Raw genomic sequence first — 27,099 nt, 5'->3', positions numbered from 1 at the left:
ACTCGCCCATCAGGGTAGTGGGTTTTTCTTTCATTTCACAAAAGTGAATTAACTTGTGTTCACTGTTTTGCAATCTCCTCTTCACACATAGCATATATAACGGGAACATCTTTTCCTGTCAGTAAATACTCATCTTACAGCCAGGTGCATGGCTCAAACCTGTAATCCCAGCACTTTGGAAGGTCGAGGCAGGTGGATCACCTGAGGCCAGGAGTTCAAGACCAGCCTGACTAACATGGAGAACTTCCAACTCTACTAAAAATGCAAAATTAGCCAGGCATGGTGGCGCATGCCTATAGTCCCAGCTACTTGGGAGGCTGAGGCAGGAGAATCACTTGAACCCAGGAGGCAGAGGCTGCAGTGAGCCAAGATCATACCATTGCACTCCAATCTGGGCAATAAGAGCGAAACTCCATCTCGAAATAAATAGGTACTCATCTTACACAGATTCTAATAATACTATTTTCAAGGATTGAATAGTGTCCCCTCAATGAATGGATATAACATAATTTCTTTCTTTTTTTTTTTTTTAGGTAGTCTCGCTCTGTCACCAGGCTGGAATGCAGTGATATGATCTCAACTCACTGCAACCTCCACCTCCTGGGTTCAATGGATTCTCCTGCCTCGGCCTTCTGAGTAGCTGGTACTATAGGCGCGCAACACCACGCCCAACTAATTTTTGCATTTTTAGTAGAGACGGAGTTTTACCATATTGGCCGGGATGGTCTTGATCTCTTGACCTTTTGATCCTTCTGCCTGTCAAAGTGCTGGGATTACAGGCGTGAGCCACTGTGCGCAGCCTGGATATAGCATAATTTCTTTAACCATGCCAGGTACAGTGGCTCAGGCCTGTAATACCAGCACTTTGGGAGGCTGAGGCAGGGGAATCACTTGACATCAAGAGTTCAAGACCAGCCTGGTCTACACAGTGAAACCCCATCTCTACTAAAAATGCAAAAAATTAGCTGGATGTGGTGGTGGGTGCCTGTAATCCTTGTTACTCGAGAGGCTGAGGCAGGAGAATCGCTTGAACTCGGGAGGCAGAAGTTGCAGTGAACTAAGATCATGCCACTGCACTCCAGTCTGGGTGACATGAGCAAAACTCTGTCTCAAAAAAAATTTCTTTATCCATTCCCCTAGTTTAGGATTTCTGCTTTGTTTTTAGTTTTCTGCTATCATAAACTGAACTGCAACAAGCATCCCTCTGGTCATTTGAAAAGTAATTTTGTATTGTGAATGTTCCCATAAATGGCATGCTTCGTTCATTAAACTGTGAGGACTTGGTAGTAACTGCCCAGTGCCCCCTCCCCTCATGCAGAGGCACACTTGCAGACTCCAGTCAGCAGTCCTGCCCCCTCCCCCTGATCAGCACAGTGGATATTTATCTAAATCCCACCCACCTCAGCTCTCAACTTCTCCGGGACTCCCAAGGTCCTTACTCTTTTCTCTCCTTTAATTTTATGTTTTACTTTTTTATAGAGACAAGGTCTCACTGACTTTTTTTTTTTTTTTTTTTTGAGACAGCGTCTAGCTATGTTGCCCAGACTAGTCTCAAACTCTTGGCATCGGGCAATTGTCCTGCCTCTGCCTCACACAGTGCTGGGATTATAGACTTGAGCCACAGTGCCCAGCCCCTTACTCTCTTCTTACCTAGCATCTAAGTTAGTATCCATCAATGTATTTGTTCAGAAATGAATGATATTTTTACCCTGGTGTTTACATCTTTATAATAATACCTAATATTGTACAATGCTTTGAAGTTTATTAACTATTTTATACAGAGCTACCACTCTTTGAGTGCTTACTGTGTGCCAGGTACTGTGCTAAGAATTTGAAATAAATGATCCCTAAGCTTTCCAAGATAGGTAAGTATAAGCGGTCCCGTGTCATGAAAAAGGAAACTGCTGGGTGCGGTGGCTCACACCTGTAATCCCACCACTTTAGGAGGCTGAGGTGGGCAGATCACCTGAGATCAGGAGTTTGAGACCAGCCTGGGCAACATGGCCCTACTAAAAAAAATACAAAACTTGGCCGGGCGCGGTGGCTCAAGCCTGTAATCCCAGCACTTTGGGAGGCCGAGGCGGGTGGATCACGAGGTCAAGAGATCAAGACCATCCTGGTCAACATGGTGAAACCCCGTCTCTACTCAAAATACAAAAAATTAGCTGGGCACGGTGGCGCGTGCCTGTAATCCCAGCTACTCTGGAGGCTGAGGCAGGAGAATTGCCTGAACCCAGGGGGCGGAGGTTGCGGTGAGCTGAGATTGTGCCATTGCACTCCAGCCTGGGTAACAAGAGCGAAACTCAGTCTCAAAAAAAAAAATACAAAACTTAGTCAGGCATGGTGGCAGACACCTGTAATCCCAGCTTCTCCAGAGCCTGAGGCAGGAGAATTGTTTGAACCCGGGAACCGGAGGTTGTAGTGAGCCGTGATTGCACCATTGCACTTTAGCCTGGGTGACAGAGTGAGACTCCATCTCAAAAAAAGAAAAAGAAAAAGGAAACTGGGGTTTAGGACAAGACCAAATGACGTAGTAGAAAAAGCTCTGAAGTCGGACCAGACCCAAGCTTGAATTATTTATTTGCTGTGAGTATCACAAATTGTCAGTTCACTCCATGGATAAAAATCGGATGTGAACACCTCTAGCCAGGGCGTGCACTCCTCAGTCTTCCACAGTTTGCACCACTCCCAGTGACTTACACCACTTTGCACACTTGCCTACCTGAACCCTGACAGTACGTAAATTTGAAAATATTATTCCATTTGATCTTTATCAAGGGCTTTGTAAGGAGGGCAGCAGCATAACAAAGGTAGGAGAGTAGGAGAATTCCACCCTGAGTTAGGCAAGAACGGGATGTTTAGTCCATAATTAGTTATTTTATAATTTATTTTATGTTATTTTATTATTTCAAATATGGAACGCTTCACAGATTTGTGTGTCATCATTGCGCAGGGGCCATACTAATCTTCTCTGTATTGTTCCAGTTTTAGTATATGTGCTATAGAGGCGAGCACTATTTTATTTTATTTTTTGAGGTAAAGTCTTGCTCTGTCACCCAGGCTGGAGGGCAGTGACACAATCACCACTCACTGCAGCCTTGACATCCCAGGCTCAAGTGATCCTCCCACCTCAGCCTCCTGAGTAGTTGGGACTACATGCATGCACCACCACACCAAACTAATTTTTTATTTTTTGTAGACATGGGGTCTCACCATATTTCCCAGGCTGGTCTCAAACTCCTGGGCTCAAGGGATCCTCGCCGCCGGGCCTCCCAAAGCACCGGGACCGCAGGCACATGCCACCATGCCGAGCTAATTTGTTTTTGTTTGTTCGCTGGTTTCTGTAGAGATTGGGGTCTCACTATGTTGCCCAAGCTGGTCTCAAATTTCTGAGTTCAAACCATCTTCCTGCTTTGGCACCCCCCCTCCCCAAAGCACTGGGGCTACAGGCATGAACCACTATGCCCAGCCTTCTGCCTCTCTCTCTCTTTTTTTTTTGAGACAGAGTTTTGCTCTTGTTGCCGAGGCCAGAGTGCAATGGTATGATCTCAGCTTACTGCAACCTCGCCTCCCAGGTTCAAGCAATTCTCCTGCCTCAGTCTTCCAAGTGGCTGTGATTACAGGCATATGCCACCACGCTCGGCTAATTTTGTATTTTAAGTAGAGACAGGGCCAGGCGCAGTGGCTCAAACCTGTAATCTCAGCACTTTGGGAGGCCGAGGCTGGCAGATCACCTCAGGTCAGGAGTTCAAGACCAGCCTGGCCAAGATGGTGAAACATCTTGTTTTTAAAAAATACCTGTCTTTAAAAAATAAAAAACAATTAAAGGTGAAATAATAATTTAAAAATATAAATTTTTTAAAAAGTAGAAGGCTGGGCTCGGTGGCTCACTCCTGTAATCCCAGCACTTTGGGAGGCCGAGGCGGGTGGATCACGAAGTCAAGAGATCAAGACCATCCTGGTCAACATGGTGAAACCCCATCTCTACTAAAAATACAAAAAATTAGCTGGGCATGGTGGCGTGTGCCTGTAATCCTGGCTACTCAGGAGGCTGAGGCAGGAGAATTGCCTGAACCCAGGAGGCGGAGGTTGCGATGAGCCGAGATTGCACTATTGCACTCCAGCCTGGGTAACAAGAGCGAAACTCCGTCTCAAAAAAAAAAAGTAGGCCGGGCACGGTGGCTCAAGCCTGTAATCCCAGCACTTTGGGAGGCCGAGGCGGGTGGATCACGAGGTCAAGAGATCGAGACCATCCTGGTCAACATGGTGAAACGCTGTCTCTACTAAAAATACAAAAACTTAGCTGGGCATGGTGGCGCGTGCCTGTAATCCCAGCTACTCAGGAGGCTGAGGCGGGAGAATTGCCTGAACCCAGGAGGCGGAGGTTGCAGTGAGCCGAGATTGCGCCATTGCACTCCAGCCTGGGTAACAAGAGCGAAACTCCGTCTAAAAAAAAAAAAAAAAAGTAGAGACAGGATTTCACCATGTTGGCTAGACTGGTCTCAAACTCCTGACCTCAGGTGATCCACCTGCCTCGGCTTCCAAAGTACTGGGATTACAGGCGTGAGCCACTGCACCCGGCCATTCTGCCTCTCTTCTTTGGAAGACAGTTGGCTTCCATTTCTCTATAAGCTCCAAGCCCAGTACAGATAACAAGCCCATCAAATTGGCTGCACAGGCACCTAGAAGGTTTGGGGCTAAGTCACATATCCAACTAGTGACACTTCCTTCAGGGAGCAGCACAGAGCTCCCAACCCTGTTGGGATGCAGGACAGCTGAGCCAGAAAATTCAATCATAGTAGACAGCCTATCTCTCCAAAGAAGAAACCCTTGTCTTCTGCCTCTAGCTGACATTCTGTGACTGCACAGACAGCACTGTGTCAGTTTAGCAATTACTACATAACAAACCACCCCAAGAGTTAGAGACTTAAAGCAATAATTAGCTCACAACTCTGCAATTTTAGCTGGACTCAGCTGAGCAGTTCTGTTCATCTCACTTAGAGTTGCTTGAATGGCTGCATTCATATGGACAGGATGGTCTATGATGGCCTCATCACATATCTGGCAGTTACCTGGGATTGACAGCCAAAGGACCTCAGTTCTCCTGCGTGTGGCTCTCCAGCAGAATAGCCTTGGCTCCTGGCCTGGCATCAGCAGGTCCCAAGAGAGTGAAAGTGGAAGCCACAAGATTTTCCACAGTCTAGGCTCCAGAAGTCACATATTGTCACTTCTGACACATTTGTTAGCCAAAGCAAGTCACAAGGCAATGCCAAATTCAAAAAGTAGGTTACATAGACTCTACTTTTTGTTTTTTTGGGTTTTTTTTGGACGGAGTCTCACTCTGTCACCTGGCTGGAGTGCGGTGGTGCGATCTCGGCTCACTGCAACTTCTGCCTCCCGGGTTCAAGCTATTCTCCTGCCTCAGCCTCCCAAGTAGGGAGGCTTAGTTATCTTAGATGTCTCTAAGAGACGAACTGAAAAATTCAGGACTAGTCCAGGACAAACTCACAGGGCAGTGGAAGGCAGAATCCAAATCTCCAAAGAGTAAAAAACTGAGGAAAACAAAATTTTAATCAGAAGAGCAAGACTGAGCGTGAGGTCCAAAGAGAAATGTTAGGCCATAATTGGGAAAGCAAATCACTGGGTCAGAAGCTAATAAAGAAATGTCGGAGAACGATCCAAGATGGCCGATCGCTAACATCCCGGGATTGCAGCTCTCAGGGAAGGCACGGAGAACTAGAGGACACCACACTTTCAGACAAAGTCTGGTCGCTCACGGAGCAGAAGATCCCCCAGTGGTGGAAACACACGAGTCGCCAGCGCGACTCTCATGGTCAGCGCAGCGGTTCCGCCGGCACCTCGGCGCCGCAGCGCTCGGCGCAGAGTAAACGGGACCGGTTCCCCTTCTGACGGACGTTTGGAGCCCCGGGAAGGCAGAGTCGCCTACTATGGAAACAAGAAGGAAGCCCGACAGGAGAATCCTGGGCAGAAAAGCACCATCAGTTTTAACGCCGCTGCTCTGGTCCTGGGAACTAACAACCTGGACGTCCACTCAAGAGACCTAATCTGAAAGTTGGTAATTTCAAAGACGACAGGAGGATAAATTTACAATGACGGGAAGAAACCAGCGTAAAAAAGCTGAGAATACTCAAAGTCAGAACGCCTCTCCCTCTAAAGATGATCATAGTTCCACATCAACAATGGAACAAGGCTTGATGGACAACGAGCGCATCCTGATGACAGAATCACTCTTCAAGGAATGGATAATAACAAACTTCGGTGAGTTAAAAGAACATGTTGTAGCCCAACGTAAAGAAACTAGGAACTTTGAAAAAAGGTTTGATGAAATCCTATTGAGAATAGACAACTTAGAGAGGAGTATGAGTGAATTAATGGAACTGAAGAATACAATACAGGAACTCCGAGAAGTATGCACAGGTTTAAACACTCGAATTGTTCAAGCAGAAGAAGGGATATCAGAGGTCAAAGTCCAACTTAATGAAATAAAACGTGAAGAAAAGATTAGAGAAAAAAGGATAAAAAGGAATGAGCAAAGTCTCCAAGAAATGTGGGACTATGTGAAAAGACCAAATTTACGTTGGATAGGTTTACCTGAATGCGATGGAGAGAATGAATCCAAGCTGGAAAATACCCTTCAGGATATTATTCAGAAAAATTTTCCTAAACTAGCAAAGCAGGTCAACATTCAACCCCAGGTAATACAGAGAACACCACAAAGATATTCCTCAAGAAGAGCAACCCCAAGGCACATAATCGTTAGATTCACCAGGGTTGAAACGAAGGAGAGGATACTAAGGACAGCCAGAGAGAAAGGTCAGATTACCCACAAAGGCAAGCCTATCAGACTTACAGCAGATCTCTCGGCAGAAACTCTACAGGCCAGAAGAGAGTGGGGGCCAATATTCAACATCCTCAAAGAACAGAACCTTCGGCCCAGAATTTCATATCCAGCCAAACTAAGCTTCACAACTGAAGGAAAAATAAAATCTTTTATGAACAAGCAAGAACTCAGAGATTTTATTACCACCAGGCCTGCTTTACAAGAGCTTCTGAAAGAAGCATTACACACAGAAAGAAACAACCAGTATTAGCCTTTCTAAAAATACACCAAAAAGTAAAGAGCACCAACATAAAGAAGAATTTACACCAACAAATGGATAAAACAGCCAGTCAACATCAAATGGCAGTAACCCTAAATTTAAATTGACTAAATTCCCAATCAAAAGACACAGCCAAAACCCAACGGCATGTTACATCCAGACCTGTTTCACATGCAAGGATACACAAAGACTCAAAACAAAGGGATGGAGAAAGATTTACCAACCAAATGGAGAGCAAAAATAAATAATAAATAAATAAAAAGCAGGAGTTGCAATTCTTGTATCGGATAAAATAGATTTTAAAGCAACAAAGATATAGTGGTAAAAGGATCAATGCAACAACAAGAGCTAAGGATCCTAACACCCAGATAGGAGACTTAGATTCAATGAGACAGAAAATTAATAAGGATATCATGGACTCGAACTCAGATCCAGAACAAGTAAACTTAATAAATATTTATAGAGCTCTCCACTTCAAATATACAAAATATACATTCTTGTCAATACCACATCACACCTACCCATTAGTTTAAATGAAACATTGATTGGCCGTTATTAATACCCAATTTGTTTCAAAATAAAGCAATATTTCCATTTACTCTCCCTCTTTCTCTTCCTCTTTCTTCCTCTCCTTTACTTATTTTTTTTTTTCTTTCCTTCTCTCAAAAAAAAGAAATCAACTTGTAAACCTCTAGATCCAGGTCGGCAATGTCTCTTTCATTTCTTGATTTCCTTTCTTCCCTTCCCTCCCTCCCTCCCTCCCTCCCTCCCTCCCCGCTTCCTCCCTTCCTTCCTTCCTCCCTCCCATCCTTCTTCCCTTCCTTCCTGCCTTCCTCCCCCCCCAAAAAAAAAAAAAAAAGAAATGTCAATGTTGAATAAGAAATGTATGAAGAAAAGGAGGTAAGAGTCAAGCCATGAGAAAGAATCACTAGGGCAGAGCATGGTGGCACATGCCTATGGTTCCAGCTACTTGGAGGGCTGAGGCTAGAAGATTACTTGAGCCCAAAAGCTCCAGCCCGGGCAACATAGCAAAACCCATCTCTTTAAAAAAAAAAAAAAAAAAAGAAAGAACCATTAGGCCCCTAACAGTGTGCACTTATGCTGGCTGTTGGGGGCCGGTAGGACTGAGAACCTAAAGAACATTCTGAAGCCAGGCAAGGTGGCTCATGCCTGTAATCCCAGTACTTTGGGAGGCAGAGGAGGGTAGATTACCTGAGGTCATGAGTTCGAGAGCAGCCTGGTCAACATGGCAAAACCCTGTTTCTACTAAAAATATAAAAATTAGCTGGGCGCGGTGGCACGAGCCTGTAATGCCAGCTGCTTGGGTGAGGCTGAGGCAGGAGAATCACTTGAACCCAGGAGGCGGAGGTTGCAATGAGATCTCACCACTGCACTCCAGCCTGTATGACAGAGCAAGACTCTATCTCAAAAAAAAAGAAAAGAAAAAAATGCTGGGGCTCCCCTCCAGCATTTAAGCTAAAGCTAGAAATACAGGGTTGAAGGCATCCACTGAGCTCACCAGGAGCTCATCAGGAGCTGTGACACAAAGATATGGTCTTTGCGCCCATCTGAACAGAAGTGACAACAGAATCTTTGGGAACTGATGAGTCACTAAGGAAAAAAATGCAGAGCACAAGTTGCAACTGGTGGCCCATGGGCTAAAGGGGCCCCAGCTGCACTTTATTTGGGCTACACAGAGTTGTAATTTTTTGAATTAACCATCCACTTTTAAATGTTGGAATATTTCACACACAAAAAAATCTGTATATCTAGTTTATCTTTAAAACTGGAAGATCTGGTAATGCTGGGGCCGATTTCACTTGACAGTGAGAGTCAGGGTTGAAAAGTGACTGTCACCTTTTTTTTTTTTGAGACTGCTCTGTTGCTCAGGCTGGAGTACAATGGTGCAATCTTGGCTCACAGCAACCTCCGCCTCCCGGGTTCAAACGATTCTCCTGCCTCAGCCTCCCAAGTAGCTGGGATTACAGGCACCTTCCACTTTGCCCAGCTAATTTTTGTATTTTTAGTAGAGACATGGTTTCACCATGTTGGCCAGACTGATCTCAAACTCCTGACCTCAGGTGATCTGCCCACCTCTGCCTCCCAAAGTGCTGGGATTACAGGTGCGAGCTACCATGCCAGGCCTGTCACCTTTAAAGAAAGCACATAGGTAGGCTAGCCCATTGTAAGAAAATGTCAGGGACTTAACACAATGAAGATTTGTTTATTGTCCAAGCAAAGTCCAGGGTGAATCAGGCAACTCTCCAGGGTAGTTTTCTTCCTTGCAATGACTCAGGGATCCAGGCTGTGTATGCTGTATGACTCTGCTTTTCCAACTTATACTCTAGATGATCCCATCGGGGAGCCAGAGCTGGAAGGCTGCTTTGTGGTGCTTATATGCTTCCAACACGAAGCAAAATGGTACTTGAACTAACCATTTATTTGCCAAAACTAGTCCCAGGGCACTCATCAGGGGCCTGAGAAATGTGGGGCAGCTCATGGATATTGAATGAGCAGTAAATGTCTCTGCCATATGGAACATGTGCTCTGCAGTTTGCCACATGCCTGCCAGGCTGCTTAAATCATTCACATGATCTGCCTGGCTCCTGGAGACACTGGCATTTGCAGCCTTTGGTACAAAAAGTGGGGAGTGCTGAGGAGAGAACCTTGTGGAATGCTACCAGGAAGCAGCCGTCACAATAGGCCCCTACACTAGCCGGGCGTTTCCTGCCAGAAAACACAACCTACCCCTGGGAGGTGACCTGGCCATATCTTTCATATCTCCTGGTCACACTGCTGAGGGGGTGCCTGCTTCTTCTCCATAGATGAAGATTCAAAATGTTCTTGTGTTACAACCTTTGCATATTTCAAATTCCTTATAGTTAAGCAGACTCTCCTGAATTCTACCTACTTTCCTTCCCCCTACATTGCATTTCTCCTCTTTGCTCTTGTTCTGCAGTGTTGCCTAAAGACTGAACTGAGCAAGAACCTGCTCTGGATAGTACCGGTTCCCATGTAAAATGTTCAGGAAGACGAATTTATGTGTTTTTCCTGAATAGTGCTTGTTTCACATAATTTTCTTTGTCCCACTGTTTACTGTTTTTTCTTTTCTTTTTTTTTTTTTTTTTTTTTTGAGATGGAGTTTTGCTCTTGTTGCCTAGGCTGGAGTACAATGGCACAATCTCAGCTCACCTCAACCTCCGCCTCCAGGGTTCAAACGGTTCTCCTGCCTCAGCCTCCCTGAGTAGCTAGGATTATAGGCACATGCCACAACGCCTGGCTAATTTTTTGTATTTTTAGTAGACAGGGTTTCTCTATGTTGCTCAGGCTGGTCTCCAACTCCTCACCTCGTGATCTACCTGCCTCAGCCTCCCAAAGTGCTGGGATTACAGGCATGAGCCACTGCACCTGGCCTTATTTTTATTTTATTTATCATTTATTATTATTATTTTTTTAAGACAGAGTCTCACTCTGTCACCCAGGCTGGAGTGCAGTGGCACAATCTCAGCTCACTGAAACCTCCACCTTTCAGGTTCAAGCAATTCTTGTGCGTCAACCTCCTGAGGAGCTAGGATTACAGGCGTGCGCCACCACACCTGGCTAATTTTTGTATTTTTAGTAGAGATGGGGTTTCACCATGTTGGTCAGCTGATCTTGAACTCCTGACCTCGTGATTTGCCTGCTTTGGCCTCCCAAAGTCCTGGGATTATAGACGTAAGCCACCACACCAGGCCTTTTTTTTTTTTAATTTTAAATTTTTTTTATTTTTTTGAGACAGAGTTTTGCTCGTTTCCCATGCTGGAGTGCAATAATGCAATCTCAGCTAACCGCAACCTCCACCTCCCAGGTTCAAGCAATTCTCCTGTCTCAGCCTCCCTAGTAGCTGGGATTACAGGCATGTGCCCCCACATCCATCTGCTTTTGTACTTTTAGTAGAGACAAGGTTTCTCCATGTCGTTCAGGCTGTTCTCAAACTCCTGACCTCAGGTGATTTGCCCACTTATGCCTCCCAAAGTGCTGGGATTTCAGGCATGAGCCACTGTGCCTGACATACGTTACTTTTTAAATTCTTGCTCTAGGGCTTAGAAAACACATCCTTAGCCGGGCGCGGTGGCTCATGCCTATAATCCCAGCACTTTGGGAGGCCGAGGCTAGTGCATCACGAGGTCAAGAGATTGAGACCATCCTGGTCAACAAGGTGAAACCCCATACAAAAATTAGCTGGGCATGGTGGTGCACGCCTGTAGTCCCAGCTACTCGGGAGGCTGAGGCAGGAGAATCGCTTGAACCCAGGAGGCAGAGGTTGCGGTGAGCCGAGATTGCGCCATTGCACTCCAGTCTGGGTAACAAGAGCGAAACTCCGTCTCAAAAAAAAAAAGAAAACACATCTTTTACTTTTCACAGCCTAGGGTTAATATTCTACTTCTTCATGTGGAATATGAAAACCTTACAACTATTTTAGGTCCATTTATCACCAACTCACACTATTTCTTTTTTTGTTTTTGAAACAGAATCTCGCTCTGTCTCCCAATTTGGAGTGCAATGGCATGATCTTGGCTCACTGCAACCTCTGCCTCCCGGGTTCAAGCAATTCTCCTGACTCAGCCTCCCGAGTAGCTGGGACTACAGGTGCGTACCACCACGCCCAGCTAATTTTTTGTATTTTTGTAGTAGAGATGAGGTTTCACCATGTTGGCCAGGATGGTCTCCACCTATTGACCTTTGATCTGCCTGCCTCAGCCTCCCAAAGTGCTGGGATTACAGGCAAGAGCAACCTGCCTGCCTTTGTATTTTTTTTTTTTTTTTTTTGGTAGAGATGGGGTTTCACCATGTTGCCCATGGCTGGTCTCCAGCTCCTGGGCTCAAGGAATCAGCCCACTTAGGCCTCCCAAAGTGCTGGGATTACAAGCATGAGCCACCATGCCTGGCCCAATTCCCATGTTTTATGCTACAGTTTTATGTTTTACATCTAAATACATTATAATTCCACAGTATCATGTTCTAATATTTGCTTTTGGCAGTCAGGTGGATTTTCAATAAATTAAGAGGAACAGGGCACAGTGGCTCAGGCCTCTGTAACCCCAGCACTTTGGGAGGCTGAGACAGGAGGACTGCTTGAGGCCAGGAGTTCAAGACCAGCCTAGGCAACATAGTAAGACCCTGGTCTCTACCAAAAAATATAAAAAATAAAAATAAGCTGAGTGTAGTGGCACACACCTGTAGTCTCAGCTGCTTGGGAGGCTGAGGTGGGAGGATTGCTTGACCACAGGGATTGAAGGCCACTACATTCCAGCCTGGATCACAGAGAGAGACCTTGTTTCTTAAAAAAAGACACACAGGGCCAGGTGCAATAGCTCACACCTATAATTCCAGCAGTTTGGGAGGCTAAGGTGGCAGATCACTTGAGGTCAGGAGTTCGTGACCAGCCTGGCCAACAGGGTGAAACCCCATTTCTACTAAAAACACAAAAATTAGTTGGGCGTGGTGGTGCACCTATAGTCCCAGCTACTCAGGGGCCTGAGGCAGGAGAATTGCTTGAACCTGGGAGGCAAAAGTTGCATTGAGCTGAGATCATACCACTGTACTCCAGCCTAGCAACAGAGTGAGATTCTGCCTCAAAATAAATAAATAAATAAAAGAGAGACCCACAAGCAAACATGCTGTTGTTTTTTGTTTTGAGACGGAGTTTCGCTCTTGTTACCCAGGCTGGAGTGCAATGGCATGATCTCGGCTCACTGCAACTTCTGCCTCCTGGGTTCAAGCAGTTCTCCTGCCTCAGCCTCCCGAGTAGCTGGGACTACAGGAGCATGCCACCATGCCCAGCTAATTTTTTGTATTTTTAGTAGAAACAGGGTTTCACCATGTTGACCAGGATGGTCTCGATCTCTTGACCTCGTGATCCACTAGCCTCGGCCTCCCAAAGTGCTGGGATTATAGATGTGAGCCACCGCACCCAGTTGTTTTGTTTTGTTTTTGATGCAGAATCTCTGTTGCTAGGCTGGAGTACAGTGAGGCGATCTTGGCTCACTGCAACCTCCACATCCCTGGTTCAAGCGATTCTCCTGCCTCAGCCTCCCGAGTAGCTGAGACTACAGGAGCATGCCACCATATCGGCTAATTTTTGTATTTTTAATAGAGATGGGGTTTCACCATGTTGGCCAGGATGGTCTCGATCTCCTGACCTCGGATCCACCTACCTTGGCCTCCCAAAGTGCTGGGATTACAGGCGTGAGCCACTGCGCCTGCCATATTATAGTATTTTTAATAAATCAATAATAAATAAAAATAATTTCAAAAAAGAAATTGAGACAAAAACATGCCTTTCACACTTACCCAGTAACCCCACTACGTAAGTACTCTTTATTCCTTCCCATAGATATGTGTTTCCCTCTGGTATCTTTTACCCTCAGTTTGAAGAACTTCCCTTAGTGTGGCTGTAATACAGTCCTTTCTTTTTTCTTTTTTAATTTTTTTAAATTTTTGAGACAGAGTCTCATTCTGTCCCCCAGGCTGGAGTGTAGTGGCATGATCTCAGCTCAACCTCCCAGGTTGAAGTGATTCTCGTGCCTCAGCCTCTTAAGTAGCTGGGACTACGGGTGTGCACCACTATGCTCAGCTTATTTTTTTATTTGTATTTGTATTTTTTTGAGACAGAGTCTCTCTCTGTCACCCAGGCAGGAATGCAGTGGTGCAATCTTGGCTCATTGCAACCTCTGTCTCCCTGATTGAAGTTCTTCTGCCTCAGCCTCCTTAGTAGCTGGGATTATAGACGCACGCCACCACTCCTGGCTAATTTTTGTATTTTTAGTAGAGACAGGGTTTCACCATGATGGTCAGGGTGGTCTCAAACTCCTGACCTTGTGATCCACCCGCCTTGGCTCCCAAAGTACTGGGATTACAGGCATGAGACACCGAGCCCAGCCAAATATCCGTTAATTTATTACCTCAAGAACAGGAAACTAATATGCCTTCTGAAGATGTTATTTTATTTTAGCAGGCTATTAAATTAACTAGACTCAAAGTATAAACTCACCCACTGCAGTAGACAGCAGCTTGGATCTCAGTTTGTCTTTATTATTGTTTTCCTTAGCTGAACTGTTTGCAGCCTGCTCCCTGCATGCATGGTTCAAGGACCAGCTGGAGATTTGGACAGAGTCTGCACACGGAACTCTGGCTCTCTTCTGTACAAGATTCCACACTCACTTTCTGGTAATTGAGGATATCCTGGGTAATGCCTTCCTAATGACACAAATGTGACACAGACTTCAGCCCCCGACACCCTGCTATTCCACTCCACTTCAGTACCTGCTTGCAAGTTTCAACTCCCCTCCAAAACTGCTTGCCTTTGTGCATTCTCTACAGCTTTCAGATAATTGTGCAGTTTTTTAGTTTTGTCCAGAGATTATCATTATCTATGCGAGGATTGATCTGCTGGGAACTTATTTACCAAACCAGAAACAGAACCCATATACAATCTTCATATATATTTAAAATTAACCATACACATTTGAAACTCAGCAATAAAAATATTTTATTCTGGAGAAATACACATCTTTAAAGCAGTGATACATTTTGCCTGCATTGTGAGGAGAGACACAGGAAACAATAATAAATCATTTTAGCTACCTAACTTAACAAAATAGAAGTGAGTGGCATTTTATTTTATTTTATTATTTTTTTGAGACGGAGTTTTGCTCTATCACCAGCTGGAGTACAGTGGCACAATCTCAGCTCACTGCCACCTCCGCCTCCCAGGTTCAAGGGACCCCCCTGCCTCAGCCTCCCAAGTAGCTGGGATTACAGGCACGCACCACCACGCCCACCTAAATTTTTTTGTATTTTAGTAGAGACTGGATTTCACCATGTTGGCCAGGATGGTCTCAATCTCCTGACCTCATGATCCACCCATCTCAGCCTCCCAAAGTGCTGGGATTACAGGTGTGAGCCATCGCACCTGGCCTAGTTTTGTTATTTTTGTGTTTATTGGATTTCACCCAGCATAATGACCTCCAGGTTCATCCATGCTGACAAAAATGGCAGGATTCTTTTTTTCTTTTTTTGAGACAGAGTCTCACACTGTCGCCCAGGCTGGAGTACAGTGGCTTGATCTCAGTTCACTGCAACCTCTCCCAACTGGGTTTAAGCAATTCTCCTGCCTTACCCTCCCAAGAAGTTGGGATTACAGGTGCCCGCCACCACACCTGGCTAATTTTGGGGGTATTTTTGTTTTGTTTTGTTTTTAGTAGAGACAGGGTTTCACCATGTTGGCCAGGCTGGTCTTGAACTTCGACCTCAAGTGATCCGCCTGTCTCGGCCTCCCAAAGTGCTGGGATTACAGGTACGAGCCACTGGGCCTGGCTGGTACTTGTTTCTGAACCTTGCTGTCATTACTTAAAAATGAGATTAATCTCATCAACCTTGTAGGGCCACTGTAAAGACAAAATAAGCTAGTTCATTAAGTGTTTGCCATAACATTGGGATATTGTAGGTGATCAGCAAATAGAAGTCTCTCCCTATCCCATGCATCCCTATTTTATTTGGCTTTTCTCTGAACCTTCTGAAATCTATTGCCTCCAATGGTCAACTTAATTCTTTTTTTTTTTTTTTCAAGATGGAGTCTTGCTCTGTTGCCCAGGCTGAAGTACAACCGTGTGATCTTGGCTCACCGCAAACTCCGCCTCCTGGGTTCAAGCGATTCTCCTGCCTCAGCCTCCCGAGTAGCTGGGATTACAGGCACGTGTCACCACACCTGGCTGATTTTGTATTTTTAGTAGAGACAGGGTTTCTCCATGTTCGTCAGGTCCGTCTCAAACTCCCAATGTCAGGTGATCTGCCTGCCTCCCAAAGTGCTGGGATTACAGGCATGAGCCACCTTGCCCAGCGGTCAATTTACTTCTTAAATTAATGGTCTTAATTATCAGATTTCATTCCATTTTAATGATCCAAACCAGAAGAAATACAAAATCTCAAGCTTTACCTCAGTCCTACTAAATTGGAATCTGAAGTTCAACTCCGCAGGTGATTGGTAAACATTAAAGTCTGAGAAGCGCTGGACTAGTACATATCTCAAACACAGCAGGGCCAAAACAGAGCCCACACACGCTCTCCAAACCTGTTCCACACAGGTTTTGCCATCTAAGTAAAAGGCACTGCCAGGCAGCTCATGCCAAAATCTGGGGAGTTATCTTTGATAACTGTTATAGTTATTTAGGCAAAAGTGCTTACAGCCCATGAAAAGTGATGTGGCCCTACCAGTCTCGCTGTCACCCAGGCTGGAGTGCAGAGGCTCGATCTTGGCTCACTGAAATCTCCACCTTTGGTGTTCAAGTGATTCTCCTGCCTCAGCCTCCTGAGTAGCCGGGACTACAGGCACCCACCAGCATGGCAGGCTAAGTTCTGTATTTTTAGTAGAGACGGGTTTCTCCATATTGGCCAGGCTGGTCTCGAACTCTTGACCTCAGGTGATCCCCCTCCGAAGCCTCCTGAAGTGCTGGGATTACAAGCGTGAGCCACAGCGCCCGGCCTGCATGTTATTTTATCAGCAAGGTCTTTTCGACCTACAACTTGTACTGACCTCCTATCTCATCCTGTGAGTAAGAATGCCTAACCTTCTGGGAATGCAGCCCAGTAGGTCTCAGAGTTATTTTACCAAGCCCTATTCAAGGATTGCTCTGGTTCAAACGCCTCTGACAATTGCACTCTCCATTCAGTAGCCTGAGTAACCTCTTTTTTTTTGCTAATTAACGAATGACTTACATAAAGTACACAAATCTTAAGTATACAATCTGATTAATTCTATACAATCTGATTAATTCTTACTAGATATGCACCCATGTAACTAGCACTCACATCTGGATACTACGGAATCCTTTTTAACATTTTATTTCAAGTCATGACATTTCTCTGTTTTAAATCATTCCATACTTTCCCAATCCCCTGGAGATAAAATCCAAACATGTCCTAAACCTGGTTATACAGCCTCACAAGATCCAGCCCTATCTGTCAAGCTTCATCTTGTACCACTACTTCCCTTGCCCTCATCACATTGCAGCAATCCCATCTGTACATCCTGTCTTCTCCTAAACCTCTTCAGAAGACATTCCCAGGTCTGGCTGCTTGTAATTTAGATCTCCATCTGAATGTCACTTCCCTCGGAGACCTTCTTTGACAAACAATCTAAAGTTACACCCGCTTTTTTTTTTTTTTTGAGATAGAGTTTGGTCTTTTTGCCCAGGCTGGAGTGCAATCCATCTTGGCTCACTGCAACCTGCAACCTCCGCCACCCGGGTTAAAGTAATTCTCCAGCCCTAGCCTCCCGAGTAGTTGGGATTACAGGCATGCATCACCATGCCCGGCTAATTTTGTATTTTTAGTAGAGACAGGGTTTCTCCATGTTGGTCAGGCTGGTCTCCAACCCCCGACCTCAGGTGATCCACCAGCCTCGGCCTCCCAAAGTGCTGGGATTACAAGCGTGAGCCACCTCGACCTGCACCCAATCACTTTTTATGACACCACTTTAATTACTCACAGAATGATCGTTGTTGGTAATATTTTATTTATTACCTCCTTATTATCTGTCCTTCCCCCACTAGAATATAACCTCTTTTGGGACAGTTCTATTTCGTGTTGTACCCACAATGTCTATGGCAGTGCCTGGCACATGGTGGACAACACAAAATTTCATTGAACGAATGAAATGGAACATTAGCTAGGTGAAGCACGGATAGCCCTGGGCTCTGAAATCCTAAAGGCCTGAGTTTTACCAAACCTAGTCAGTAAACTGGAGAATTAAGGGAGGTAAAAGCCATGGCAATTAAGTGTTCACCATTTGTTACCTTGTCATTCTGTCTAAACATGTCTCATTAAAACCATTCTTACAGATGTTAGATTTGTTTTGCCTTTACAAAAAGTAATTTGAAAACAAACTCAGGCCGGGGGCTCCCGCCTGTAATCCCGGCACTGTGGGAGGCCACAGAGGGAGGTAATACTTGAGCCCAGGAGTTCGAGACCAGTCTGGGCGACATAGGGAGACCCCCACCCCGCCCCACTCCGTGTCCACACAAATACTTGATTGCAGCTACTCAAGAGACTGAGGTAGAAGGACTGCTTGAGTGCCAGAGGTTGAGGATGCGGTGAGCGGAGACTGCGCCACTGCACTCCAGCCTGGGCGACAAGGCGAGACCCCGTCTCAAGAAATAAAAATAAATAAAACCAACTCAGTAATTTCTGATGTGGCCTTTAAAAACTAGACCGGGCGTGGTGGCTCACGCCTGTAATCCCAGCACTTCGAGAGGGCGAGGCGGGTGGATCGTCTGAGGTCAGGAGTCGAGACAAGCCTGGCCAACATGGTGAAACACCGCTTCTACTAAAAATACAAAAAACTAGCGGGTAATGGTGGCGGGCGCCTGTAATCCCAGCTGATCCGGAGGCTGAAGCAGGAGAATCTCTTGAACCCGAGAGGCGGGGGTTGCAGTGAGCCGAGGTCGCGCCATTGCACTCCAGCAGCCTGGGCAACAAAAGCGAAACTCCGTCTCAAAAAAAAAAAAACACCATTAAACTCAGAATCTTCCCTTTCTTAACATCCACTTATGGACACCCATTCCGAATCCATCAAGACGCGTCTCAGAGCAGAGTAAGCGGAACCAGCAGCGAAGCCCCGCCCTTGCCACCCCCTGCTCTGGCAGGAAGTCTGCGCGTCACGAGGCCGGCAGGGGCTTAGCTCCGGGCCCGCGTCCGCGTGTAGCCCTACGTAAAGCGTGAGGGGTTTCGCGACAGCCCAGGACCCACCCCTTTGGCCACATGTCGCGCATGTCTCCCCGTTGGACACTGTGCCACCTCGCCGCGCAACTTTACGAACCTAGAGCAGCGCCGCCCCGCCTCCTGTCTCCGTCCTCACCTCCCCGCCCCCTCCCAGCTTAGAGTCTCCTAGCCCGACGCGCCCACTAGAATCACGTGATTGCCTCATCCGGGTCCTTTGCGTTCTCTTTCCCTCTCCCAACATGGCGGCCTCAGGTGAGCGAGCAGCCGAGCGCGGCCAAGGACTGGGCTCTGAAACCCTCCTCCGAGCCTGATCCACTTATTTCCTGGAGTCGGGGAACTGCCAGCACCGGTTCCTTCCCGACTTGAGGGCTGCGGCAGGCTGGCGGCGTGGCCATGTTAGGTTGCTGCTTCGGGATGTTTGGGGGGAGGGGAAGGACACTTTCCCCTCCCCCTCACACTCTTTTCACACTTTCTGCGCGAGATTGGAATAGGCAGTAATGGTGGACTCAGGCTTGAATTGAAGAAGAAGGCGCAGAAAGGTGTGCGGGTGGTGCGAGGCGTTTTCATAGACGTGAAGCACCGTGCTCGCGTGAAGGCGTGGAGAAAGGAAGGAGGCGGTTGGTGCGCGGACGAGTGCACATTAGACTACGTCTACGATGCGCGAGGCGTAGCGGACCGGAGTCGGGGGCAGGGGAAAAGGGGGGGGCAGCAGTTAGAACGCCAGTGCGAGTCGGTGGAGGGGCGGGGGAAGGCAGCGGTGCGCGTGCGCCGTAGGAGATGCGAGGGTAGTGGAGACGGGCGCGCCTTCTATGCGTGCGCTAGAACCCAGATAGGAAGCTTTTACGCCCTGGTGTTGAGCTCTTCTTATGTCCTTTTAGGTTGTGCTCTTCCCTTTCTAGGGTGTGGCCCCGTGCCTGTACTTTTCCGAGGGTACGTCTGTTAGGCTTGGAGGTTGGTGCTATTGGAGTTAGATGGGGGTGGGGAACCCAGTATGGTGCGCCCACGTGTTGGAGAAGCACGGGTGTGCACCTAGATTTCTTTCTAGGTTTTTTTCTCTTACTCAGTTGGACGCATTTTTACTCAGCGCAGCTATATGCCAAGATGAGGTTTTCTTCTGGCGCTTCCATATTGGTTGAATTTGGATAGTTCCAGTGGTAGGTTTCAAGATTTCAGCCTTTTTTTTTTTTTTTTTTTTTGATAACTGTACAACCACCAGCAGGTACTTTTAAAATAATGCTTACTAGTGGCTGGAGTTGCTTACTTCTTTAGACATCTTTGGAGGGGAATATCAGTGCCATGCAAGCCTAGTTACATTTCTAATGGGCTTATAAGAGCATTGATGACCTAACATCTTGTAGCATTGATTTTAGTTTGGGGAATATAGTTTGTTTTCTCTGGCATGACCTTGCATTCTTCAAAACATTATTTGAACCTATCTTTGGGTGCTCATTTCTTACCCAGTAATTCATTTTCTCTATTACAAAGGAGATAAGGGTTATGGCTGGCTTTGGAAAACGTTGAGAAAATTGAGGTGCATTTGAACATCTTTCATTGGTGTAACACTTGACAGTTAACCAAGCACTTTTGTGCATGTTGTCTCCTTTGATCTTGAGGTAATGTAGAGAGATGGTGGTGGTTCCCAGCTGAGGAACATTATTTAAGGCCACACTGCTCTCAGCTGGCAGAGCAAGGTCAAAACCTTTGAGACTCCTTAGCAACTTAGAAGTACCAAGGTGTCATCTTCAGTTTTGGGCGCTGCCCGAAAGTGTCTGAAGTTTACAAAAGTTCATATTTTTTCTCCAGTGAGCTAGTAAAGTCCTAAATATATTTTAAACTAACCTTTGCATAAAGTACCTATTTGGTCTGGATTTGCCACCTTAACAGTTTAGTATCGTAATTTAGTGAAGAAAATCTGTGTTTTCTTAACTTTTGTGGAGCCTTTAGAGGCAGAAGACGACATGACAGCAATTCATGCCCTTCTTTTTACTGAGTTGAATGAAATTCAGACTGATTACAGGGATTTACTCAGTGACGTCCCATTCTCTTGTTCTTCCATATTTACCCCCTTGAAAACCCTCGTGTTCTTTCTTTCTTTCTTAATTTTTTTTAGACAGTCTCACTCTGTCGCCCAGGCTGGACTGCAGTGACTCGATCTCGGTTCACTGCCACTTCTACCTCCCGGGTTCAAGGGATTCTCCTGCCTCCTGACTAGATGGGATTACAGACGTCTGCTTTTTGTATTTGAAAACCCTCATCTGCTTTAATTCATTTTAGTGAATCTTTTTAGCTGGTACTGGTATTACTGGTATCTAAGCACAAGTCACATCTTTCAGTCTGCTCTTGAGGAATCTGGGGTTTATCAGATTTGTTTCCCCTCTCCTCTTCTCCAATCACATTAGCTTTGTGAAGTAACCGGTATTCCCTGATGTGGGAAGTGGATCTTGTGTATTCTCTGTGAAAATACATAAAACAACTTCATATCCCTCTTTAACTGTTAAATGAGACCAAAAAATTCTTTGCAGCAATACCAGTTTCCACTGTGACCCATTGACCTTCAGGAACTAAGGTAGGTGTCAGAACTGACTACAGAATGAGGATAGTTTGAATTCATAGAAACTTGTTGCATTGAGCCAGTACACTTAATTCCTTGTTTTTCCTTCTTAAAAAGAATTATTAAAGGCTGGGTGCTGTGGCTTACACCTGTAATCCCAGGAGGCTGAGGTCAGGAGTTCCGAGATCAGCTGGCCAACCAGTGGTGAAACCCTGTCTCTACTAAAAATACAAAAATTAGCTGGGCGTGGTGCTGGGTGCCTGTAGTCTCAGCTACTCAGGAGGCTGAGGCAGGAGAATCACTTGAACCTGGGAGTTGGAAGTTGCAGTGAGCCAAGATCGCGCCACTGCACTCCAACCTAGGTCACAGAGCAAGACTCCGTCTCAAAAAAGGAAAACATAATGGCCAGGTACGGTGGCTCATTCCTATAATCCTAGCACTTTGAGAGGCCAAGATAGCACTTTGAGAGGCAGATCATGAGGTCAGGAGTTCGAGACCAGCCTGACCAACATGGTGAAGCCCCGTCTCTACTAAAAATAGAAAAATCAGCTGGGCTTCGTGGTGCACACCTGTAATCCCAGCAACTCAGAAGGCTGAGGCAGGAGAATCGCTTGAACCTGAGAGGTGGAAGTTACAGTGAGCCGAGATTGCACCATTGCACTCCTGCCTGGCCACAGAGCAAGACTGTGTCTCAAAAAAAAAATCTTTAAAATTGGAAATAACATATATACGTGCATGCATAGGCCTTTCGTTTGCATAACGCTTCAAAATGCCGTCGTGTGACATCTCATTTGATGTTTTTTTGTTTTTCATTTTGTTTTGTCTTTGAGACCCAAGTTTTGCTCTTGTGGGCGCAGTGGTTCATGCTTGCAATCCAGGCACTTTGGGAGGTCAAGATGGGCAGGTCACCTCAGGTCAGGAGTTCGAGACCAGCCTAACCAACATGGAGAAACCCCATCTCTACTAAAAATACAAAAAACTAGCCGGGTGTGGTGACGCATGCCTGTAATCTTAGGTATTCAGGAGGCTGAGGCAGGAGAATCGCTTGAACCTGGGAGGTGGAGGTTGTGGTGAGTCGAGATCGTGCCATTGCACTCTAGCCTGGGCAACAAGAGTGAAACTCTGTCTCAAAAAGAAAAAAAGAAAGTCTAAATACAAATACAGAATAGTGTCAATTAAGATAAAGTAGTGTTTCTAAGTAACGTCATTGAAAAAAGAGGTATGTTTTCATGTCAAAACATTCTGGAATTCTCTTTTCATGATGATAGTGGAAAGAATTGAGTACAGTATTTTGTTTTAAGTGCTTTATTTGTAATTAGGTTTGCATTCTGTACATGTATAAGTACCACACTGAAGTCAGTTTCTTAGATTTATAGTAGATATTGCTATGGTGCTATTGGTGGGAAAGTACCCAAATCAAGAAGTTTAACTTGAATTTGTGTAGCTCCTGTCTCCTATTTTGTGTAATGGTTAGCATGGTGTACGAGGGGCACTTATTTTGTTTGATTATGTAAATGATCAAATTGAGTATCCCTAGGTAGTATGGCATCTATCTTCTAGTGTCAAAAGGAAGTAATTGGGCACAGAGAGGCCATCTAACTGAACACAGGGGTCAACTGAACACAGGGGTCAAGATGATGGAGCTTATGAGTTCTAACTTAGTCTGTCTCTGCTATGCTAAACTTACACAGACAGTCCCAACTAAATCAAAGGGTGGTTTGCATTGGGATCTTTTCGACTTTACAATGGGTTTATCCAGATGGTAAATGTATTTTTTTTTTTTTTTTTACTTAAGATGGGTTTATCCTGACAATCTCATCATAAGTCAAGAAGCGTCTATATAGTGCAGTAAAGGTGAAGCTGAAAGATGTTGATATTACATTGCATGAAATGTCTTTTCATGGCTGGGCTCTAAACACTAATTAATTTAATTCTAGGCACTCTGTTATTTGGGTGGGTTGATTGCAGTTTAGGGAAACATTTGTTAATCATTAATTCATTATTTAAAGTGGCTTTTTGTGTTTTTTTTGGTTTTTTTTTTTTTTTGAGACAGCGTCTCACTCTGTAGCCCAGGTTGGAGTGCAGTGGCACGGTCTGGGCTATTGCAGTCTCCCCCTCCTGGGTTCAAGCAATGCTTGTAGAGACAGGGTTTCACCATGTTGGCCAGGCTGGTCTCGAACTCCCAACCTCAGGTAATCCTCCCACCTTGGCCTTCCAAAGTGCTGGGATTATAGGCATGAGCCACCTCACCAGGGCTAAAGTAGCTTTTAATTATGGAGAACTTGGAAGAACTCAAACTTTTTTTTTTTTTTTTTTTTTTTTTTTGAGATGGAATTTCACTCTTGTTGCCCAGCCTGGAGTGCAATCGCACAATCTCAGGTCACTGCAACCTCTGCCTCTTAGGTTCAAGCTATTCTGCCTCAGCTTCTTGTGTAGCTGGGATTACAGGCATGCGCCACCACACCCGGCTAATTTTTTGTATTTTTAGTAGAGACAGGGTTTCTCCATATTGGTTAGGCTGGTCTTGAGCTCCTGACCTCAGATGATCCACCTGCCGTGACCTCCCAAAGTGTTGGGATTACAGGCGTGAGCCACCTTGCCCAACTAGAACTACTTTAATTACAGCTTTATTTAATGTAATTCATATACCATAAAATTTACCCTTTTAAAGTATACAGTTTGGACCATGGCCAGTGGCTCATGCCTGTAATCCCAGCACTTTGGGACACCAAGACAGGAGGATCACTTGAGCCCAGGAGTTCAAGACCAGCCTAAGCAACATGGCGAGAGCACGTCTCTACAAAAAAATTTTTAAAAATTATCCAGGGATGGTGGCATGCACCTGTGGTCCCAGCTACTTGGGAGGCTGTGGTGGGAGTATTGCTTAACCCTGGAGGTCAAGGCTGCAGTGAGCCATGATGTCACTACTGCACTCCAGCCTGGGCGACAGCAAGACCCTATAGGATTTGGTGGGGTTTTGTATATTCAGAGATGTTCATCCGTCATCATTATCTAATTTCAGAACCTTTTCATCACCCCCAAAGAAAAGTCTTTTATATAGGACAAACATTTCCTTTTCATTTATCTTTTTATTTATTGAAGTGAAAACATCACTTAGAACATGGTTCTGAACTGAGGGACAGTCTTTTCTTTCTTTTTTTTTGATGGAGTCTCACTCTGTCACCAGGCTGAAGTGCAGTGGTACAATCTCCGCTCATTGCAACCTCCATCTCCCGGGTTCAAGTGATTCTTCCACCTCAGCCTCCCAAGCAGCTGGGACTACAGGCACCCGCCACTACGCCCAGCTAATTTTTTGTATTTTTAGTAGAGACAGGGTTTCACCATGTTGGCCAGGATGGTCTTGAGCTCTTGACCTCGTGATCCACCCGCCTCCCAAAGTGCATGAGCCACCTCACCTGGCCCCTGAGGGAAAATCTTTTCATCCTAAACCCCCAACCCACTCCAGAGTATTTGGCAGTGTCCAGAGACACTTTTGGTTGTTACAGTGGGATGGTGGTTGGGAGTTGCTGTTGGGATCTAATGAGGAGAGTGAGAGATACCGCTAAAGATCCCCCCATGACAGGAAATTACCTAAGCTTAAATGTCAGTAGTGCTAAATAGAGAAACTCTGATTTAAGAAACAGGCTGCATTTATTTTAGTATCTATTATAACAAATCCTGTTTATTTATTAACAAAATCACAAATGTGTTGTCTCTTGTTTAAGGACTTCTGGACTTACCAATATTTCTGTTTTTAAGATCTTTTATTAAACCTGTTGGGGTATATAAAGAGCTGGAGGTCTGTTTTCTCCACTGTAGTCCATATATAAATAGTTGGGACGCGTTTTGTTTCGTGAGGTGATTGATTTGTTAACGTTTTAACCAGTTCACATAAGATTTAGAGAAAATTAAAGAATTAGACCTGTTCATTATTGAATTGCAAAGGATTGATAAACCTAGAGCATTAAACAGTGCTTTACTTATAAAGCAGAGGGAACACTGTTGAAATCTAAACATGTAATGAGCCTAGGTATTGAGGGAGCAAAGGGCATGGAGGATTTAGATAACTTCTTTTCTCAGTTATTGGAATTAAATCGAGTGGAACCAAACACAGGCACCCACTTTAGATTTATTGATTTTGCTTTTCAAGGGCTAATTCCTTTAAACCTGCTGCTTATATTATGACTGAGGCAATGCTGCTGCTAGAGTTAAAGAAGCTAAACATCTTGTAAAGGAATTTTAGCCTGTTTTTTTTAAGACTCATCCAACAGTAATTTCTTAACCAGAGGGCTTGGGAGGGGTGGCAGTCACTGGAGGGGGAGATGTATGATTTGAAAAGACATTCTAAGATTTAACAATGTTTTAATATTTTTTAGTCATGATAATTAATTTGTTTGGAAATTTCAAATAACATTAAAGAAGAGACTTGTTTGTCCAAGGAGTCAAGGGGTAAGAGTTGAGAAGCTGATCTACAAAGTTGATTTAAGCCAGATCAGACTAAAGGGCAGATTAATTCCAGATTCTGCTGTTTGGGTATAAGATACATATATAGAACAAGTAGGAAAAGGTTATCTTATTCAGGTTCTTCTGTTCTTATGTTGAACTTGACCTCATTGTTTGTACTGACCACCAGGTCTATTTTTATCCTTCTAGTGGAAGGACAGGTTAATAATTGGATATTAGATGATGATACTAGATTAAGCCCCATGAGGGTAAGGATCTCTAGCTAGCATCATATAAATTCCAGATACTATTTTTGAATTAAAGGATATGAAAAAGTCTAAGTCCATGCACTGTAAGTGGTTTGCCTCATGTCTTAATCATGTTAGCTTATTAAAACCTCCCATAGATCTTTGCATATGAGACTGGGCATGGTGGCTCATACCTGTAACGCCAACACCTTGGGAGGCCGAGGTGGGCGAATGATTTGAGGTCAGGAATTCAAGACCAGCCTGGCCAACATGGTGAAACCCCATCTCTACTAAAAATATAAAAATTAGCCAGGTGTGATGGCACATGCCTGTAATCCCAGCTACTCCGGAGGTTGAGTCAGGAGAATCACTTGAACCTGGGAGGCGGAGGTGGCAGTGAGCCAAGATCATACCACTGCACTCCAGCCTGGGCAACAGAGTGAGACTCTGTCTCAAAAAAAAATTTTGCATATGAGCTGCAGCAGTATAAATGCTATGAGACCCAACATCTCCATAACTATATTCTTTGAAAGCTATAGAATGCCAGGTGCAGTGGCTCACATTTATAATCCCAGCACTTTGGGAGGCCGAGACAGTAGAACCGCTTGAGGCCAAGGAGTTCAAGACCAGCCTAGGCATTTTAGCAAGACACCCGCCTCTACAAAAAATTTTCAAATTAGCTGGGCGTGGTGGTAAATGCCTATAGACCCAGCAACTCAGAGGAGGTTAAGGTGGGAGGATTGCCTGAGCCCAAAAGGTCAAAGCTGCAGTGAGCCACGTTTGCAACACTGCAAAAAAAGGGGGAGAGGCATGTAGGATGGATTCAAAATGTGTTCTTGTTGATTATAAATGACACTTTCGGAGCTGGATTAATTAGGTCACTTGAGAGAGATGGAAATTACCATGTTCATGGTCAACTTTTTTTATTTAATCAGATTCATCTAGTTTGCATATTCAGACCTTAATACATCAGGTT

At 45.1% G+C, this 27,099-nt stretch overlaps 1 protein-coding gene and 1 non-coding gene across 26 annotated transcripts in view; one reads left to right on the top strand and one right to left on the bottom strand.

Annotated features, from left to right (window-relative positions):
- Positions 1-2,908: 2,908 nt before the first annotated feature.
- On the bottom strand, positions 2,909-3,015 carry LOC118144584 (U6 spliceosomal RNA). Its single transcript, XR_004729352.1, has one exon. It is a non-coding gene; the product is annotated as a U6 spliceosomal RNA (small nuclear RNA).
- A 16,082-nt stretch (positions 3,016-19,097) lies between these two features.
- Positions 19,098-27,099, top strand: part of EIF4B (eukaryotic translation initiation factor 4B) — a 33,512-nt gene continuing 25,510 nt past the window's right edge. For 23 of the 25 annotated variants that reach the window (XM_035256686.3, XM_035256685.3, XM_078336594.1 and 20 more), the window contains exon 1: positions 19,098-19,133. In XM_035256686.3, the coding sequence (XP_035112577.1) occupies positions 19,121-19,133 (13 nt within the window). In that variant the 5' untranslated portion in view covers positions 19,098-19,120. Of the gene's footprint in view, positions 19,134-21,403; positions 21,448-27,099 lie in introns of all 25 variants that reach the window. The other 2 variants (XM_078336587.1, XM_035256670.3) reach the window with 2 other exon arrangements.

The sequence above is a fragment of the Callithrix jacchus genome, chromosome 9, assembly GCF_049354715.1.
Source record: "Callithrix jacchus isolate 240 chromosome 9, calJac240_pri, whole genome shotgun sequence".
Taxonomy (NCBI): domain Eukaryota; kingdom Metazoa; phylum Chordata; class Mammalia; order Primates; family Cebidae; genus Callithrix; species Callithrix jacchus.
This window is presented reverse-complemented; position numbering and strand designations above follow the sequence as displayed.